General features: G+C 25.9%; 1 protein-coding gene and 1 long non-coding RNA gene across 3 annotated transcripts in view; both read right to left on the bottom strand.

The window, feature by feature from the left end:
• Window positions 1-2,108, bottom strand: part of LOC129612522 (putative uncharacterized protein DDB_G0294196) — a 77,855-nt gene extending 75,747 nt beyond the window's left edge. The window contains exon 1 of one of the 2 annotated variants that reach the window (XM_055526172.1): window positions 1,354-2,108. In XM_055526172.1, coding sequence (XP_055382147.1) covers window positions 1,354-1,432 — 79 coding nt within the window. In that variant the 5' untranslated portion in view covers window positions 1,433-2,108. The remainder of the gene's footprint in view (window positions 1-1,353) is intronic. The other variant, XM_055526171.1, reaches the window with a different exon arrangement.
• Window positions 2,109-2,478: 370 nt separating this feature from the next.
• Window positions 2,479-21,293, bottom strand: part of LOC129612534 (uncharacterized) — a 102,570-nt gene continuing 83,755 nt past the window's right edge. The window contains exon 3 of the long non-coding RNA XR_008697242.1: window positions 2,479-2,866. This is a non-coding gene — a long non-coding RNA (uncharacterized LOC129612534). The remainder of the gene's footprint in view (window positions 2,867-21,293) is intronic.

The following is a 21,293-nucleotide window of genomic DNA, read 5'->3' as shown; positions in this document are numbered from 1 at the left end:
TTAGTATTGAAATATTGAACAAATAAATATTGCGATGTTCAATAAAAATTGTTTAAATTGGGAGTGATTAATAAAATATTTAGTATAATCGAAATAGTTGGAAGGCATAAGTCTAGACATCAAACATGTTGTTCATGTATTTTGTTTGATGAAAAGTGAATGATGTTCAAATTTTTATTATCAAGCAAAATTAACAGACGATTACTCATCAAACATTATTTTAAATTTGATATGAAATTAAAAACAACTAAGACTTTGTTTTTAATTTCTTGTTAAGTCTTTGTTTGAATCTGGAAAACTTGTTTGAAACCTATATGCAATTATAATTCAGATAATTAAAATTTTAAAATAAATAAAAATTTGTACAACGAAACAAATGGTAGTCTGAAAATTTGTATTAAGTTCTTTTTGATACCTCACCTAACGTAGGACTGGCTGGTCTTTGAAAATTTCTTTAAATATGAAAACGGTACAGTTTTATAGAAACTTTTATACGAAATACCATGTGAATATATTTGAAAACATCTTCTTATTCCCTTTCCAGACCACCTTTTTAAACTTGGAAATTTGCAGAATGCGTTCTAAAAAAAAAAAACCAAAAATCTTTTCGCGGTTACTTTGTTTCAACTATATTTAGAGATTACATCGATTATCGATATAAGAAGATTTTAATCGGATATTTTGGAACCGAGAAGTTCAAATACATCAGAATGTTTTAGTGCCGCAATGAATATTCATCTCTGTTTATTCCAAATCTATACCTGATTTTGAACAGTCTGTATTTCTTTATTTGGTCATTCGTAATCGGAGGGGCAAAAAAATGTGAAATTGAGAAACATTAAGTATAATTATTTCGGTAAAGAGTAAGTAATTTACTTAATGAATGTTTTCCCTACAAAATAATTTAAAAAAAAATTTCAAATAAGAAGTTTTATGTTTCTCTATTTCATGAGTTGGGGAATCTTTTAACCTATGGAGGCGTAATTTAATAATAGTAGCTAAGAAGGCTACATAAGTCTCAATACCCATAAATTTTGCTTTTGTGCAGTTGTTGATGTTGCAAATTCCATTGGTTTTATTTTAAATTCAGTGTTCATTTATTCCGAATTAATTTTTTTTTTATTTTGAAGTCAACAATAAATAAATGTAATTCTAGTTACACTATATTTAACGAGATATTTGCATTTGCTTTTTATTTGAAAGTAATTAAATATTTAAAATGGCATACAAATACAAACGGCGGGACATAAAACAGGCATACAGGGACAGGTGATTCCGTACCTCAGCTCTATTTCTGAGGATGTGATATGTAATTATTTTATATAGCTGCAATAAATTTTATTGTAAACTTACCGTGACCGCTTTTTTTTCCATTAGCCTTGCTTTTTGATTTTCTTGGATATAAATGTATTTTGCTTTGTCCACAGCCCATATTTTAAATATTTTATTTTTGTTTTTTTTTTTCTATTTGTAATTCTTTTATTAATTTATTTATTTTAATTTAATTTTTTTTTTATTTTGATTTTATTTTAAAATTTATAATATATAGATGACACCAAAAAAATTATGAGAAATTTTTTTTTTTCTAAATTATTATTACAATTTTTTTTACTATATAATGTTATTTATTGTATAATAATTAAATTAGTATAATTAATCTATAATTAATATTTTATTATTATTATTATTATTGTATAATAAATTATAAAATTTTTATATATAAAAAAGAGCAAAATTATAAAAAAATTATAAATTTGTGAAATATTTTTTATACTATATAATGTATATCTATTAATTAACTGTTATACGATTTTTTGCTACCCTTTTTATGTGTTTTACGTAAATATAATGCGAGAGTATAATGTGATTTGAACCCTTCTATTATAGGGAACAATTTATTGAACAATTTATTTTTTCACTTTATCTTTTGGGTTTTTTGCTTTTGAATTTTAAATAATAATTTATAGCTTATTTTTATTTGTAATTATTTTTTAAAATATTTTTGAAAATTTTTCTTTTTAAATTTTGATTTCATTATTATTAAATTTAAATTTTTATTTTTCAAAATTAAATTCATATTTGAGAATGAAATTTTTCTTTTTTCTTAAATGTTTTCTTAGTATTTTAAAAAATTTGATTATAATTTGAGGGTGTAAGTTGAATTCTCGGACTATATTTTGCTATTATTATTTTAATATATGAATTTTAATTATTTAATAATTAATTATTTATAATTTATTTGAAAAATAAAGAAGAACAAATTTGGCACATTTTATTCAAAAAAAAAAAAAATGAAAAATTAAATAAAAGGAAAATTTCACTTCAATTTTAATTTTTTTTAAGATAAAACCTTTGCAATTTTTTAATTTTTTGCTTGTATTTTTAAAAAATTTCACTGTTTTTTTTCTGCCTTCTAAATTTCTAAATTAGAATTTTTTTCTATTTAAACTTTTAATTCATAATTTCACATTTTCTTCTTTTTTTGTTGGTTAAAAATATATAAACAAAAATAAAAAATAAAAATAGAACAAAAAATAACAATTTTTCACACAAATACGTAGAAAATTATAAAATTTTAATGAAAAAAAAAAATATCCTTGTTTATTTTAATATTTTCATTTCCTTTACTAGGACGATGAGGTTATTTTTTTTATTTTTTTTTTATAAGACAATTTTTTTTTTTTGTTATTATTGCTGATCTCAGTTAAAATGGAGATGACATTTTATTTTTTAGAGAAAAAAAAAATTATAATTAAGAGAGACAAAATAAAAAATTAATTTTTTTATTCTGTTTATGTTTTTTGTTGTTGTTGTTGTTGTTTTTTTTTCTCTTCAAAATGTCATCCAATCATTTGAGAACGGTGACCTGAAAACACAAAATAAATTAAAAATTAATTACTATTCTGTTTATTGTTGTATGTATGTATATATTAAAATCTCCAAGAGAGAAAAAAAAAAATAATTAAAAACAGAAAAAAAAATTATTATAAATAAAAAATGATTGCATAAAATTAGGCGAATTTTTGTTTTTTATTTGTTTTCGTTTTCAACTTTAAAATTATGTTGAATGATTAAGCAATTTTTTTTTTTTTTTTGGGTAGAAATTTGTAAATTGCGTGCATAAATTTTTTTTTTATTGTATTATACAAAGAGAATAAAAATGAATCTATAGAGAATTTTCTGTAGAGAATAATGAAAGCAACAAGGAGAGAAATTACCATATCCAGAGATTATGGTATAATAATCGTGTATATTGTTGACACATTTTTGTCTCTAGACAATCTTGTGTTGTTTCATGACACATTTAGTCTATATTGTGCGATCTATTTGTTTTCATTGTGACACTTTCACCAAACAACTTAGACAACATGTTATTCTCTAAGGACCTGTCAGTATCTTATGCGTGAAAGATATTAAGAAATTCCAAATGTTTGTTTAAATATTATATAGAAAATTTATCAAATAACTCATACTCAATTTATTGTGAATTGAAATTTTATATTGTGAATTGAAAAATGGAATCTTTTGATTTTGAAATATGATTTGGTATGATATTTTTCTTTTGATTTTTACAATAAAATTTTATAGAAATATATGGAAATGAATTGAAGAAGAAAAGAAAGGTTAGTACGAGTAAGAACTAAAAATTAATGAAAAACTGTTATATACGTATTTGATTTCGATTAATACCAAATACTCGTATATGGGTAAGCTAGTATAAAAATAATGAAGCACATAACGGACTACAATTATTTAAATCTGTAATTAAAACTTTAACAAAACATTCTGTTTGGATGAAATTATTGCCTACTCTTCACTGTTCTGTTGTAAATAAAAATTAGAAATATTAACGTGACGTTTAATTTAATACATAAAGAGGCGATTATGTGTTCTCCATCTGAAAATACGAAACAACCGCATACAATCGCTTCGTTATTAAAATTTCTTTAAATCTAATATTGCCTTAACGAAATTTAAAAGCAACTATTTGATCCCTTTGAATTTTCCTAACGTATTCGTATTTTTACTTGTATATTAACAAAATTTCTAACAATTTATATAAACATATACATGTATTGTTCAATTATTTTAAGATTTAATTAATAAACTTGTTGAAATTTTATTAAAACTTTATATTATATAATATACAGAAAATACAATTTTAGATCTAAAATTAGTCACTCAATATTTAACATTTAATTAAAATTTTATTATTTTTTATACATATAATAGTTTACATTTATTGTAATACATATATTTAAATACATACAATTTGTGTGTATTGTTAACGAAAAACTTTGGACCCTTTTGAAAATTATTTTAATAGAAAATTTTACCGAATTTTCTATATTATTATAAAGATTTTCCTACAGCAATATTATATTTTATATTTTTATTAGAAAAATTTTTACTGTTGACATAGGTAACTAACTTTATTTCATTATATTATTCATATACGTATATGGTGGTAAAAAATTAATTATACGGGAAAATATATGTTTTGTGTTATGTGTAAGCATATAAAGAATTTCTCTTGTATAGTGGAAAATGTTGCTATTGTATGTTGCTATTGTATCATAATATTAAAATGTTTTAAAATTAAAATTTAGTAAGTATAGTACGTAATAATATGTTATTATAAAGTAATATAAAATTTTTGATTTTAAAAAATTTTATACTTTTAAATGAATTGGGGCTACGCTCTATACATTTCCAGTTCTCACTTGTTGAGCGTTCTATGAGTTTTCAAGAAATGCGTCTCTGGCTTCCTTTCAAGGCAGTGTACAATAAACATCGTACATTGCATATTTTAATCACTTTCTTGTAACTTTGTCATGTTGAATACAAGTTTAGTAATGGAATTAAAGCCTGGAAATTGATCTTTAGCTTTTTGTTTTGCAATGTTTATATATGTATATAGATACACGGTATCAAGTTAATTTTACTGTAAAAAGAAAACAAAAATTTTTTTAAATCACGTAATGAAAAAAATTGAAAGAAATTAAATTTTCAATAACGCCTCGGTTTTTCGGCGCCCATTAAAAATTCTTACTTCGCATATATTGTAGATCCGGCACTGACTTTACAAATGTATACATGAAATATTTGTTCATGTATAAAGTAGGTTTAGTATATTTCAACAAAATATTATTAATTTCATTCCAAAAATATTATTAGATTTTTCTGAGAATGCAAGGATGTGAATTTTATAGGTTAAACGACACATATATATTGAACAAAAGTGTATTTAATTGAATTGTTAAATAAATCATTTGAAATATTTTTTAATATCGTCAATTTATTATTTACAATTCAGATTAAATTAAATGAAAGCCACATAATTAAGAAGAAAGTTCTTACATTGCAGTATACATAAAACTTTCCCGTGCGAATTGATTTACACTTAATATGAATTAAATGTTTATGATGGCACACAAGATACATACAAATCATCATCGGTATAGATTTTAAATTGCATAGATGGGCTAAGAGTGCACCGCAGCCAACGTAAATAATCTATTGTGGCCCACTTGGTGTAGAACACGTCTCTAAAACATTCACTCGAGGCCCATTTCCCTTATGAAATCGAGTAACTTGAAAAACTCGGTAGACGGCAGCCCCGTCAGTCCTAAGCCAATCCTCCTAAGCTAAGCATCATTGGTATATAATGAGCAGAAAAACGATCTTCAATAATAACATTATTCATAACATAACATTTAAAGGTTTATGTTTCTCATCTCTTCAGTCATATATAGTCAAAAACTCAATTTATATACTTATATACGAATTTCGGTTATTACTGTACCAATTCTTAGATTCTATTTGATTTAAATAAGTTTTCAATAAGTTTCAAATATTCAATTAATTTTATGCATCAATCACTACACTTTACAGCCATTAAACATAATGGAGCCACTTCAGTTTAAGAACTACTTCACTCATTGTGCTCTATTAAATCAAAAAAAAAAACAAGAATTGAATTTAGGCCCATTAAACTTCATCATACACAAAAGCCTATAATCACATATTATTCAATTGCTTCTTTAAAAAAAATTCTTCAAGGTAAGGCAAGGCTAAAAGAAGTTCAAAAATGTATTCACGTGCAAGGCTAGAGAAAAAAGAAAAAAAAAATGTATTTTAGAAATGACATTTAATTCAATAAATTTTCGACATAGACAGATTTGAAATTTCGAATTTTTGACACATAGAATTAGGCTTTTTTTTTGTAATAATTTTAAAAATTAAATGAGGCCATTCTTTAATGTCAAACCTTTTTTTCTTAAAAACTGTTTCAATTCTAAATTTAATATCCTTTTTTTTTTTAAAAAAAAAAAAAAATAGTTATTTTAACAATGTTTTTTTTTTTTTATTTTTACTTGATATTCAATGAAATGAAGAGAAAAATAAAATTTTAAATTTTAATTTTTTGTCATTTTTGTTTTTGCCCTTTTATTTAATTTTTTTTTTAACCCTTATATGTTAAGTTGAAAAGAAATTGGGTAGTAAATTTTTTTACTACCCAATAATTTTTGTATTAGACATGGTTCAGTAAATTTTCGGACTATATAGAAAATTACATATTTTTGATATATATGAATGACATATGTATATATACGAAAAAATATCAAATATAATAAAGTTATGGGTAAATAATAAAATTTTAAGGATCATAAAAATAAAAAATTGTGTGTATATGTGTAGTGTATGTGGAGTGTATACATAAATTTTTAACTATAAAGTAAAAATGAAAATATTTTTTGAATGATTTGGGTTGCAAAATAACTGGTTGATTTATAAAAATAAATATTTTATATAAATAAAATGAAAATGTTTAGAGGAAAAGAAACAAAACTGGAGATATAATTCTTAAATGTTTGCAAAAGGACAACTATGTTGATATATGCGCATACATACATATATAGTGAGGCAATAAAAATTATTTTGAATTGTATAGTTGCCACTATGTACAAATAGAAGGAATTATATAAATTTATTGCTTATAAAATGCAGCACTTGAAATTTTATTTTTGCTCATTGTACAATTTTTCATATCATGCGGAAAATATAAGAAGTATGAATTATTTTGTAATAAAATCAATTTAATGTCTTAATTCCTGTATGTGAAATAGGGTAATCAGCTAACGAAACTATAACTGAAATATTTTGGTTTAATATCGTAAAAATGGTTTGTGTATCGGGATTAAATATTAATTTGAAAGATTTAAATGAGCAATTTTAAAATTATAAGTTAAAATTTAAATAATTTCTATTGCTTTGTCCTTTTGAGAGCTAAAAATGTCTGCCAGTAAAGTAGACTTGGCAGTTTGCTTTAGGGATAATCGAGAATTTCGGTGGGAGGTTATTGAACAGCGTCGTTATATGAAACTGTTTTTTTTCCTTTTTGCTCAAGAAAGTTCTCTTACGAGCTCCTATGTGAAATAGGATCTCCTATGTGCTAGTGATGTATCGAAATCGGGTTCATTTTATTCATGGATTTTTCATTGGGCAATGTTCAATGAAATATCATTTGCACAAACCCTTTTTCTGCCAGTACGATGAGGACGTACATATTCTGTGTAACTGTTTTGCTCTGTTCGTCATAAATACAAATAGTTTGGGCTTTCTAAAAGGGTGGGCAGTTTAATTTCAAATACCTGAGAGATATCTCAGAGTATTTACTTGTGACCGGAATAGTATAAGGATATGGCATTACTAAAATAAACCATGGTTAGTTTTGATGGTTGGAATGGAGGATTTATTATGTCTATGTCTCTCTTCACCAATCTACAACCTACAAATATACAAATTTAGTTGTTTTAGTGACTTCCATATTGAAAGAACTAGATTAAATAAGGCAAGGTATCGCCCTCCTTATTGTTTAAAAACTGTTTTGAATACACAGGAATCTTAATGCTGATATAAAAATTTAATTTAAAAATTATAACCTTTCATAATTTTCATATTAAATTCTTTTTAATACACTAAAAATTCCAAAAATTTTAAACTATACTAAATTTATACAATTATTTTTATATAATTTACTTACAAAATATTTGGTAGAATAAAGTAGAGCAAAGTTTATTTCGTATTATTCATAAAGTTAAAAGTTTTTTAAAGACACTCCCTTTGATTCTGTATCCGTGAGTTTCTGTGTTAAGAATAGTTTATATATGTATAATAAAATTATTAATTTATAAATTTATATTATAACACTCTTTATAAATTTTAATAATCATTATAGTTTTCCTGTACGAAAATATTATTAAAATATAATTGGAATAATAATATTAAATGAAATAATATTTTCTCTCTCTTTTTTTTACAAAATAATTACTTTTTGAAAATAGTTTCAGCAGCTTCTTCCTCTGTTGTTCTATGGAAAACGAAAATTTTCCTATTTTAAAATACTCGAAGAAAGTTTGATTTTTTGCAAAGAACAGTTTTGTAATGAGAAAAAAGCAATGAGGAAGAAGGGTAAAGGGAGTAAAGAGAAAAAAGGGAGGGGAGAAAATTGAGAGTAAAAATTTTTAGTAAAAGTTGCGTTTATTTTTTTTTTTACTATTTTTTCTCTCTTTTTTTTGCAAAAGAGTTTATTTAAATAATTAATTGTAATAAAGTTTTTCTGTAACTTTAAATTTTTAATAAAGATTACGATATAACAGAGTAGATCCTATGTACACAGTAATTTGTATGTATAAGGGTGTGTAGCTTAAAATTTTAGTATAAACTATTTTATCTACTGCTTTAAGCTAAACAAAAAGTCAAATGAATATTTTTTCAACTTTTTTTTTTTTTAAATTTTTTTTGTTGTTTTAGGAAAGGAATAAAAAGTTTTAAATACCATTTGTAATATTTTAAGTTTTTGTTATATTTTTTGAGATTGTGCATATAGATAAAAAAATATTGTGATAATGCAAAAATTTGCATTATTGCAGTACTTAAATTGTAAATGTTAAGTTGAATTGAAGTTATTTGATTTATTTATGTAATTAAATATGCAAATGCACTGATAGGAATGGAAAAGAATTTCAATTAATTTATGTATTTGTATAAGAGAAAATTGCGTCTAAAAGAAAATTTTAGTATAATCGTTTAAAGCCGAGTGAATGGAAGGCAAATAACTTCCGTATGGAAAAATGTGATGCTGTAACTTAACACTTATCATGCGAGTCATACAAACTGATCATACATTTTGTTTGATCTCAAAGAATTTTAAATGTTCGTACGATATTTTAAAATTTCCACTTTCTTTAAGGAAATTCTCTTCAGAATTGCCGGTGATGGGTCAAAATCGAGTTCGTTCTATTATTGGAAGAAGTTCGTTCTGTTATTCGGTTCGTTCTATTATTGGCATTTTTTATGAATCTTACAATATGAATGAGAGTCAACTATTTTTTTAACCCAACATGTTTTACATTTTGTTCGATGACTGCCCAAACTTTTTAATACATGGTTCAATTTTAAAATACCCAAAGAATAGTCTATTATGCCAAGGTTTATGTAGGTACATTTAACAAGTTTATGCAATGATACCTTTGCCCAGTTAAAAGGCCGATATGACCGGTACTAACAATAGGGATATTAATACTTTCTTAAAAGGCTTAAAATTTTTAATATCTAGAAAATTTTTTTTAAATTTTCTTCATTTTCGCAAATATTCCTACGATAATATTCCTAAAGTTGGACCCGATTATTTTCTCCATCTATTATTTATACTTTCATTTTTGTTTTTAAACAAAGTTTTATTTGAAATGACAAAAGTTTCAGAACTTTATCTACATACATTAAAAAGAGTGAGAAAATTTTTCAATACAATTCCCGTTTACAATGAATCAAACACATAAGTTCCTAAACTGTAATACTTTTCATTTGTATGCCATATTATGCACACATTTTATTAAAAACTCTATACGTACACACACACACACACATTAATGAACTTTGTCTTCATATGCATACAATGTAGATATACATATAGGCGAACATGTTGTTAGCAACGTACATATTAAATGAATTTGAAAATTCAGAAAGTGAAATAAAAAGGAAGAAGAAGAAGAAAAAAAGAAACACCATTTTCTATTTTTGTCATACATAGCTCTCATTTTTTTTAATTCTTCCCAATATGCTTTGCACTTCCCCTTTAATCTTAAATCAATAACGATTTTTTCCCATTATTTTTTTTCACTTTCTAGTTATTTGTTGTGTACTTTGTTCAGAAAGACCTGAAAAACAAAAGAGACGAAGACCTAAATATAACCATCCCCAACCTATTGTTTTCCCTTCATTATTTTTTGTTCTTGTTGTTGTTGTTGTTGTTGTAATAATGAATTTTTTTTAACGTGTATTCTACTTCCATATATCTTTTAGCATTACTCTTACACCGAGTTTCATTCTATTCTTAAAAACACAGAAAAAAAAGTTCTTTTGTTTTAACTTTTTGTTTTTTTCCCACTCATCTACTACTTTTATTCTATGTCTATTTACACTAACTTTTTAACTTACAAAATACTGTTGTACTCTTGGTTCTTTTGTGTTTTTTTTGTGCTGTCTCTGTCATAATCAGAGTAGAATCCAGGCTTTTTTTTGCATTGTATAGTACTTTTATTGTTGCATAAATCTTTTTCATATAATTTTAACAAATTGTACCAATTCATATACAATATGGTAAAGATTCTATTGATTCTATTGAAAGGTCTTTTGTATATGAGATTTGTACCTGAGTTTTAAAACTGAAAAGGAATTTGTATATGAAGAAAACAATTACTTGAAATATCGGATGTCAATTATTATTAATAATTCTTTTATACTTATTATGGGTTGTTCTGATTGAAATTTTAAATTTTGTATAAAGTTCTTTTAATTTAAATAAAAAGGGAACCTCAGGTATTCAGTAACCGATGTTAAAATATGTTTCTGAATAAAAACTGGAGAAGACCTTTTTAAGAAAATAATATGTGTTTTTACAATCGAAATCAAGATTTATGGGGCACCTCAGCAAGTTGGGTCGGGCAAGTGAGGACATTTACAGATTCTGTGAAGAGGAAGACCAAACCTTATGGAAGAGTGATGAAGTGTAATGCACTCGTATCTATAGCGCGCCACATGTTGCTCGGATTCGTCAAAAGGGGAGCAAATGCTGCAGGGAACACCCTGTAATCAGAAGTGGCCAAAATAGAACCTTATACACGGTCGCTCCGAACTGCTACCCTGTCTGTAAAAACTAATTTGTGTAATGTGTTCGCTATGTTTCAAATCTCTAGGTTTTTACATTCAGTTCCTAGACACGGTCATAGCTGGAGCATACCTGAATTCGATTCTCGGCAAGAACATGGATAATATTGGAGTCGAAATTTTTTTCTTGCTGATGTACTTAACTTCGTGACAAATTGTATATGGTCTGTTTATATCACATCTAGGCGGGTACAGATAGTGAAGGAATTTGGAGGTTTGAGTTAGATTTTCTCCCTGCTGGCAAAAATAATTTAGGGTGCAATTAAAACAAAGTGATCAGCTTTTTACCAAATCTAAAGTGGAGGAAGACATCTATTCCAACAACATACTATAAATAAAAGCACTTCATAACGGTTTTATTAACAAAACCATTTCAACTTATCAAATGAATCGCTTTTCTTAGTGGAGAGTATTTTCCTATCTTATTTTGAAAACCGCCGAAAACCTCCTTACTTCAGATCGGTATGAAATAGAACTCCACTGTACCTTGATCCTCCTCTTATGCTCTCCCAAACCGTTTTGTGGGAAATACGTTATCCAGATTCGTTCATATTCGCTCGGAATATGTTATTGAATTCATACTCAAAGCAGACCCACTATTGTTTTAATGTCTTAATTACAATTACCTATTACTTTAGATTTTTGGGAGAAATTTAGCAATTATCTTTATTATTTGTTTTAGATTTACACATACATAGTCATTTTACTCACTGAAGTTAAAATTATTATTTGTTAATTGTTATGCAACGCTTCATTTTAAATCTCGTTCGCAAATTTAAATATTATGCAATATTTTTTTTCTTACAGATTTTTTAAATCTAATAAAACTCCCGCTCTTACAAATTTTAACCTTTCGGGGCAAGTTGACACACGAGTATATAATACGCTATGTCAAATAAATATCAAAACAAAAAAAAACGAAAATTATTTTTTTTTAATGTAAAAATCCTTGTACCATCTTTTTAAATTTCCTCACATTTAACAGAAAAAAAAGGCAATGTTCTTATGTCATTTTACAGTACACTTAGATTGACGTATGCATAAATAAATATACGCTGGTGTGTGGGTATGTACATATGTGTTTATAGATAAATCTTTCATTTTCCTCTATCTCTTATTTTAAACAGTTATTTACAGTTATATGTAGTAATAATAATATAATGTTATAGAAAGTATCAAATTTCCTATTGAATTGTTTATTGTCATATCCGCTCTAGAATATTTTTTTTATATATACCTACACAAGTATATGTAGGTAAGGGATGTGACTTAAAAATTATAAGTTGAAAAATCAAATTGATAATAATAATAAATATGATAGCTGGCAACTATATTTCGGTGAGCTAAAATCTGTAAAAAGAATTGAAGAACTTCTGGCGGAACCATAAAATTTAGTTGCTTTCTAAGTACGTAATGTTTAGAACTTAAAATTAGAACTTCGCAATGCCTACTTTCCAAAATGTGATAGTATAAAAGTTATAAAGCTCACCAAAATTTTTTTTCTTTGGTATTCCATGTGGTTATATCCGAATTTAGAGCCGAAAATTTCTATATCCCGGAAAAGTATTTGAGCCGCAAATATAAAAGGAAAACAAAATTTTTTTAATAATATTTGATTTGACAATATTTAGTGAAATTTTTAACATAGCAAAGCTTTTTCAGCCTATTTTCGGGCTAATTTTCTGTTATTTCGGGCTAATTTTCGGGCTATCCTGTTTTCCATCTCTGTAATAAACTTAACATATTTCCATAATCCCACGACCATTGTTTTAGAAAACTTATCATCTATGTAGAACACAGACACACAAATAGATTGCCATGTGGAACAGTTCATGTACCATGTATAATTACATGAAATATTAAGTTTCATCCCTGTTTCATGCCTCTATATTTCTTTTAATTTTACATATGTATGTAAAATAAATTATGTATATAATGTTTAGTCTTATATATATACCTACTTGTATTTAAAGTATAATATGTAAATGAAGGAAAATAACATGAATATTAATATGACATACAAATATTTACTTACACATAGATATATGCACAAGAAAATAAACATTTAGTCAGAAAAGTACACAAAATGGCAAGTTCATATATTAATATGGTTGGTTTGACAAGACAACTTCGATTGTTAGATTTTTGTTTCTAGTTGTCATATTTTTGGTTCCTTGCTTTTTTTTATTTAAATATAAGAAAAGAAAATTTAAGGAAATCATAATATTATACAAGTGAAATTTAAAAAAAAAAAATTTTTTTTTATTAAAAAAAAGACAAAAATATAAAAAAAAACACACACATACGATAACAGAATTAAATTAAATTTAGATACAAAATAAATAAATAATATATAAAAAAAAGTGAAAATAATTTCCTTAAATAATAAAATCAAAAGAAAAGAAATAAAAAAATAAAAACAAAATTCAATTTAGTTTAAAAAAAAAACAGAAAACATTGCTTAATTTTATTTTGTTGTCATGCCATATGGAAGTCCTTTTGTAATAAAAAAAAAACGAGTCTATAATAGAAACATACGCAAAAATTACAAACACTTAAAAAAAATAGAATATTTAAAAAAGGAACTGAACAAATTATTATACATAAAATACTTTACTTGCCATTAGGAATGGTAAGAGTAAAAAAAAAATTTGTGAATATTTGAAAAAAAAAAAAAAATAGGAAAAGGAAGAGAATGACGTGATGTGATGCTCGAAAGCAAGTGTAATAATTAACATAAAGATTCAGTTTTCAACTTGAATATGATTGACAGAATAGTAGATGAACCGATCTGAAACGATGCAGTCAGAGAACACCAATATAAACCCTTAAAGATTTCAGAGTATATGTATGTATTGCTTTAAAAATTTCATTAATTCAAACAGTATAGTTTACTCGGAAATTTTAGGCATTTTTCGGGAATCGATTTAGGACAAGTTTGTTGAATTGATAAATGAATTTCTTCCTTTACCGATTGCCTTTCTTTAAGACACGGCACCTCATTGAGAAATCAGTTTAAACCGCTGATATTAATTTTCGGTATGTTTTTCATTCCTATCAAATAAGACAGTTTTCTTCGTTTAAAGGACGGGAATTCCACAAATCGATGAATTGATAGATGTAGCGGGTCATCCAGCTGACCGGATCACTACATTCATCCAGATTTATTGTGATTTCCCGTCAAATTAAAGTGCTTTCATCCCGGTCAGAGTAGTGACCCGTGCAAATTATCTACGAGCATACCCTACAATCTAGTGATGGGAACACTTTCACCCAAATGTGTATGAATGCCGCAGGAACCCGTATAAATCCTCAACAGAAGATGCTCAGCCATTTTCCTCAAAAAACTCCAACTTTACAGTAGCTCAAAAGAGCTTTTATTTAGCGTTTTGCTAGTTCACGTAAAAGCTTAGACCCAATAAACTACGTGCCCCATTCTAATTGCGCGAATATAATCTTCTTCGTTGTCGAAAACATTCATATGCATGGCGAAACTTTATAGATAACATTTAAAATGTTAATATTGCATCTATTGGCTTGAATGTAGGAAGAAACATGAAAGTATTGTTTTAAAGTGAGATTAATATAAGAACAATCAGTTTCTTTAACTATATTATGTCATCTTACTTTAATACTTAAACAATATAATATAGCAACAGGTGTAAATTTAAGATCAAAGTATAAAATTTATATGTATATTTATATAAAAACCAATGTAGTATATAGAAAATCTGCATTTTATACCATTATTATTATTATAATCTTAAATAATAAAATAATTTTATAGCTTATAGCAACAGTCTTAAAGTCTATATTCTATAACACAGTGTTCGCTAACATGTTTGAGTGTAAATATATTGTGCTATTTTTTAACATTTTCATGTAAGAACAATGAATAAAATATATGTATGTATGTATAAGGAAGAGAAGAGATTATACACGTTAAATTTACACTTTTTTCTGTTGAAATATGTGTGACAGATAGACAAAAATATTTTACGATATTTTGTTTATTTTCTATACTTTCTTCTTATTGTTGTTGTTTTCTCTTTGTATTATAATCACATTATACAAGTTCTATAATACAAAATAATATGTAGGTATATTATATAATATATTTATTTATAATAACTGTTATACATTTTTAATATTAACGAATGTTATATTTGAGATTTGTAATATAAAATGTCATTTAATTTTCAGATGAAAGATTTTACAGACAGCAACAATAATATACATTAGTATATACACATTCTTATACACACGCATAATAATGTACATATAAAATGTCATAAGCTCTTGAAAAGGAAATTGTGATGAGAATAGAATACTCGTGCATATACAAGGCAAGGAGTATAGAAGCTATTAAATATGATTTAAGTATAAATATGGAATTATAAACGTATATTATGTAATTTATAGACATTATATACATACAAACATAAGTGTGTTTGTATAACACACTACAATAAAAGTTAATAATTTTGAAATTTTCCTTCTTCAAATATTATGAAATGTATATGTATTATGTATGTACATTGTAAAATGCTCAAGGGTAACATTAAATGCACAAAATTGTTGAAATAAAAGAATTAATGTTCATAATAATTATGCTATTATTATTATAAATATACATACATACGAATATATTTGTATATAATAAATATTATTATTACTTATTATTGTTGATAGAATAATTCATCATCTCGTTATTATTACAATATTATTAATAATAAAATAATTTAAGAATAAATTAACTTGTTACCCAAAATACCAAAAAATATCATTTAAATATTAATGTATATAATAAGTGTTTTATATTATTTAATTTATTACATGCCCAGAATTCTGAGAATTTTTAATGTATATGCAGATATAGACATTTGTTGCTCTTGCAATAATAAACACACACATATTATTATGTAAGATGAAAATTTAAAGTTAAAAAAAAATTAATTAAGTATGTAAATATTTTATTTCATAATGTACTTATGATCTCACAATGTATATGACATAATGTAATAATTATATACATATTTTAATTTATTCTGTAAATTATGATCAAGGACATTCAGAATTTTATGATGAATGCTTAACAAGAATTTAAACTACGAACCGATAATATCATTTAAGTAATTGCATGTAAATTATTACCGTGTTAATAATGCTACAATATTATGAAAAAGAAATTGTAAAACAGTTTTGATATTTGTTAGCTTGATTCTGAAACCTCATCCTCGAAATTGATTATTGGATGCCATATAATATTGAACATTTACTATTAAGAAATTTACTGTCACGACAGTTACTGTCACGACACTTACTGTCATGACATTTACTATTACGGTATTTACTGTCACAACATTTACTGTTTCGACATTTACTGTTAAGGCATTTTCTGTAAAGGTATTGACTGTCGAGGCGTTTACTATCAAGACATTTGCAGACAGATCGACATCTCTCTAAGTATAGTATATTAACATTTTCCTACAATGGAGAAATGCGTTTTCACCGAAAGCTCGATCTACGAAATCTGGTGCCATAACATGCAAATACGGTCAGTAATAATTTAATTGGTATGGTGTACAATAAAAAAACAAATTCATTATCAACTCGTATAAATGTTTAAAAGAATGTTTAGAATTTTCGAAAACTCCATTGAAATTACAGTTTTTAGCATTCTTGGCAAGTAAATAATTCACATTTTGTAAATTTTTGAAACTAGTAGGTTTCGTGAGACTTACTTATGACCAGTACGAAAACTGTAAATTATTTCACATGTCGAAATTATTACATTTTCCTCATAATTAGAGAAGGGTAGGAATTCGAAATATGATGATTTCTCTGACTAGAAATACATTAAAGATTTGTTTTAAAAAATATTTGAAAAATTTCAAGAAAAATAGTCAAAAATTAAATTTAAAGTTGAAAGGAAGATAAAATGCCTAAAAATAAAATTTATTTATAAATTTATATGATGTAATAAAGTTATTTTAAAGTCGGGAGTTAAAAAAAAAGAAAAGAAACGGAAATGAAATTCCTTTAAAACCCTCCTCCATATACCAAATATTTTAATCTCTTAAGTATGAAAAAATTGCGGAATAGGAATTTATTTCATTTTCAAATGTTGAAAATTTTTTTGAAAAGTTTGTATAGCTATGGCATTAATACGCACATGCCTACCATATCTATGTATATGTAAATTTATATGTGAGAAATAACGTATGTATGTAATAAAGTATATTTAAAGTTCATATTATTAAGGATAATTCAAAAAAGAAAGAACATGTTTTTCCTTTTAATATATCTACTAGCATGGTACAGCAGCACAACTATACATATTGGTATTATTTATTTTGTACTCCAACATACATACGTCTGTACATATATTACACACACCTATTGTATAAAATAAATAGGTATATTTGAGGAAGTAATAAGTTTCAAGGTATCTATTTATACACCATCATTAAAAAATTGGAGAAAAAGCAACAAATAGTGCCTATAAACCTGGAAAAGAAAATTTATTTACTGGTATTAAGTTAATGTAGCCTGACTTCGGTGGTAAATTCATAAGGTTTCATATATAATTATAGTGTTGGAATAAAATCGAATTCAAAAATTAATAAAATAAAAATTCTAATATTACACCCAATATGAAATAATTGATTATATATTCGAGGATCACATGATGTTAGTTTAAATTATATTGATATCATAAAAATCCACAATATCCAAATTGATCTTCAAATCTCTAAAATTTGCACTAGGAATTTTGCACTATCAAGGAATACATGCTCCCTGATTTACCAAATTTAACACAAAAATTAAATAAAGCGTTCACTATCAAGTTCTTTCAACACTGCAATAATGCCGGAACAGATTGCTCTCTCCTTTAATCTCTCCGCATAATTTGCCAATAAAACGCCGCTCCATTCTAACTTTTATTTCAGCATATTACTCACGGAGACTTACCGGATTTCTCCTGCGGCACGTATACTACTATATCGTCGTTCTTTCCGTATATGATTGTTATATCTATAACTTGTTTTCCCTTGCCGAACTGTGTATGGCTACAACTTATGCATTATGAATATTTAAAGTCACTAGAAAACTTTACATTTCATTCATAATTTTTTATTTCTAAAATTTTTGAAGTTGGTGTTAAAATCAATAACACTATAAACTCAACAACAAAAGAATAACACCACACCAAGTAGCTTCTAAGTTGTTGGCATGTAAAAATATTTTTTGTATATCGTTGAGTAGCAAGAGATTTATTACTTTATTACTTTCTATATATATAAAAATATTTTCCTTTAATTTTGTATACTACGAGAACCATGGAGAAATTTTTAAGTCATCCCGGCAGATAAATTTGACTTTTATATATTATTTATAAGGAATATATTTTACCTTTAGAACAATAGCATATACCTATACATATATATATATAAATTTGTATACAAAACATCTCACACTTTTGAATCTTTTATCTTCACACATTACGCGCATCTACAATATAATTTTGTTATTATACGTTTGGAAAATTTAACGTTTTCTCTAATGTTTCCTTATTATAGCGTTTACCGCGAATTCAGTGCCTATTATAAAGAAAAGAACAAAACAAAAAAAGTAATGATTCTTATAGCTTTATTATCAACTTATGTTTTATGTTTTTTTTTTATTCTTACTTTAAAAAGAAAATTTTAATGGCATAGTACCAGTTCTAAAGAAGAGAATTTGTATATGTAAAAACGACCTACCTATCATTTAGGTATAAGCGAAGAAAAAAAAAGTTTATAAAATAAATTTGGTGTTTATTTGAGAAATTTGGAAAAAAATTTTCTTTTATTTCTTCAACTTTTCATTGAAAAATTCAAATTTATAAGTCCTTTTTTCTGCGAATTTCTTTTTTTGTTAAAAAAATTTCTATTCTTCTCCAACTCTGTTCAATGTTATTGTGGTTATTAATATTTAAATTTATTTAATTTCAGTATTTTCTGAGATTTTTAAGAATCACGAATTAAATTTGTAGTATGGCAAAGTAATTTATGAAAAAAAAATTCAAAATTTAGCATATAAGAGTGCATTCTGAATTTAACATGGCTTTGGTTCAAATTAAGGTTTTCAGAAGAAAATTTCAAAGACACAAAAGCAATAAATGTCGAGAACAATTTAAATCAATTTCAGTCTAACACTGGTTTGGGTGAAAATGATCAAAATGAGAATATTCCTTAGCCAACACCATCAGTTTAGATGTAGTAGTAGAAGAAGTAACCGAGGCGGACCCCGCCTGGAAATCCACTCGAAGGCCATACACTAGGTAAACCACAACACCCATCGGGTACTCTTGAATTAAAACTCAAAAACCAACATGTAATAAAAACCATCTACCAGAACTCATCAACTTCCTTGGCGAATATGAAGAGCCGCGCCATAGATTCTCCCGACAGGGCCCTAAGGTAATCATAAAAGAAAGCCTCTAGAATGCGATTCACCTTCCACACCAAAGGCAGACAGGCACAAAGAGCAAGTTTCACGTCCTTCACTTTCGCAATATTCTGACATACCCGGCAGATATCCGTCGTGTTGTCTCTAAACCTCTTGACTATTTTCTTCAGCAACTTCCAACAGTATACTGAGATTAGTCCTCCCAACAACGCATTTGCATTCTTCGTATTCCTATAACTCCACAACGCTCTGGCCACCCCAAACAGTTTAGTAATTTTACGTAAACAACTTTTTTAACATGATTTTGAATGAAAAACGAGTTTCCCCCATTTGCTTTTCATAATATCACAGAATGTATTCTAAGTTCATAAAACTAGAACAAAAGGATATTGTGCTTTTTCAAAACTTAAAACAGAAATTCCTTTAAGTGTTCCTGTTCTAGGATAACCCACAGACATGTTTGACTTAATTTTTATAGTACACAAATTTTTTTTTCATTTACAAATCATGTAAATCAATTATTTTCAATTAATTTTTTTTTTTACGATAAAACATTAATATCCTTCAACATTTTTCATAAACATGCCTTCCAGTTGAATTCCAATTGAATTGAATTTAATTCATGTTTAATAGTGGAATTTTATAATCCCCAAGTTTTTTATCTTATATTTTGGCATTCTTTAGCTATGTATTCAGTAGGGTTGTATTCTTTCCCATTGAAAACAAGCATTTTCAATTGGTTTACAAAAAAACACAAAAATTCGTCTGCTAGCTATAAAAAAAAATTAAAAGAAAATATTTGTATAAAATTGAATTAAAAAATAATATGTCGTCTACATAAATTGCATACAATTAGGGGTCAATAGTCTTCGATTCTTATTAGAAATTTTTGGGGAGTAAAAAAGATGTTGTATGTGCATGTAGATGAAAATTCGGAAAATTTATAAAAAAATTATTAAAATAAGGGTAGTTTTTGCGTGTTTTGGAATTTTTGCATTGGCATTTATTAGCAAATATACGAATTTGGAAAAATTGTCAACACCATCGATGTATTTTTAAGCACATTTCAGAAATTTAATAGCAGTATAAATAAAGTTGGGGCTCATTAATGGAAGAAGTTGGCTGACGCATGAATTGAAATTAATTTGATGTTAAACTAGTTGTTAAAAATAGTTTGAATTGTTTGAGCCATCAGACACATCCCGCAAATATGGGAGAAAAATCGAAAATGTATGGCTCCAAGACCTTCAATATTATACAAAATATTTTGAGTTTATAAATATTTGATGACAATTTTTCGAAAATTTTTTAGGAGTTAGTTTGTGAAGAGTATATTTATCCTTTGCGCCGCTTGTTCTGAATTCGTATACCTTATAAATTGACAATATTATTACAGATACCAATTCTGACTCTTTCATATAAAATCTAAATTGAAACCTAAGTATACTAAACAGACTTGAGATTTTCATACATTTAAAATTTATAATCACTTTTAATTGCAGCTTCATATTTCTTAAAAATCATTTGTGACACAAAATTTTAATTGAAATTAAATTTCATTCAATAATATTCCATTTTGTTCAATTCATTTTTGTGGGTTACAACAA

This window comes from Condylostylus longicornis, unplaced genomic scaffold (genome assembly GCF_029603195.1).
Source record: "Condylostylus longicornis isolate FDR11 unplaced genomic scaffold, ASM2960319v2 ptg000074l, whole genome shotgun sequence".
Classification (NCBI taxonomy): domain Eukaryota; kingdom Metazoa; phylum Arthropoda; class Insecta; order Diptera; family Dolichopodidae; genus Condylostylus; species Condylostylus longicornis.
The sequence above is the reverse complement of the archived record's forward strand: the minus strand, read 5'-3'. Positions and strand labels throughout refer to the sequence as shown.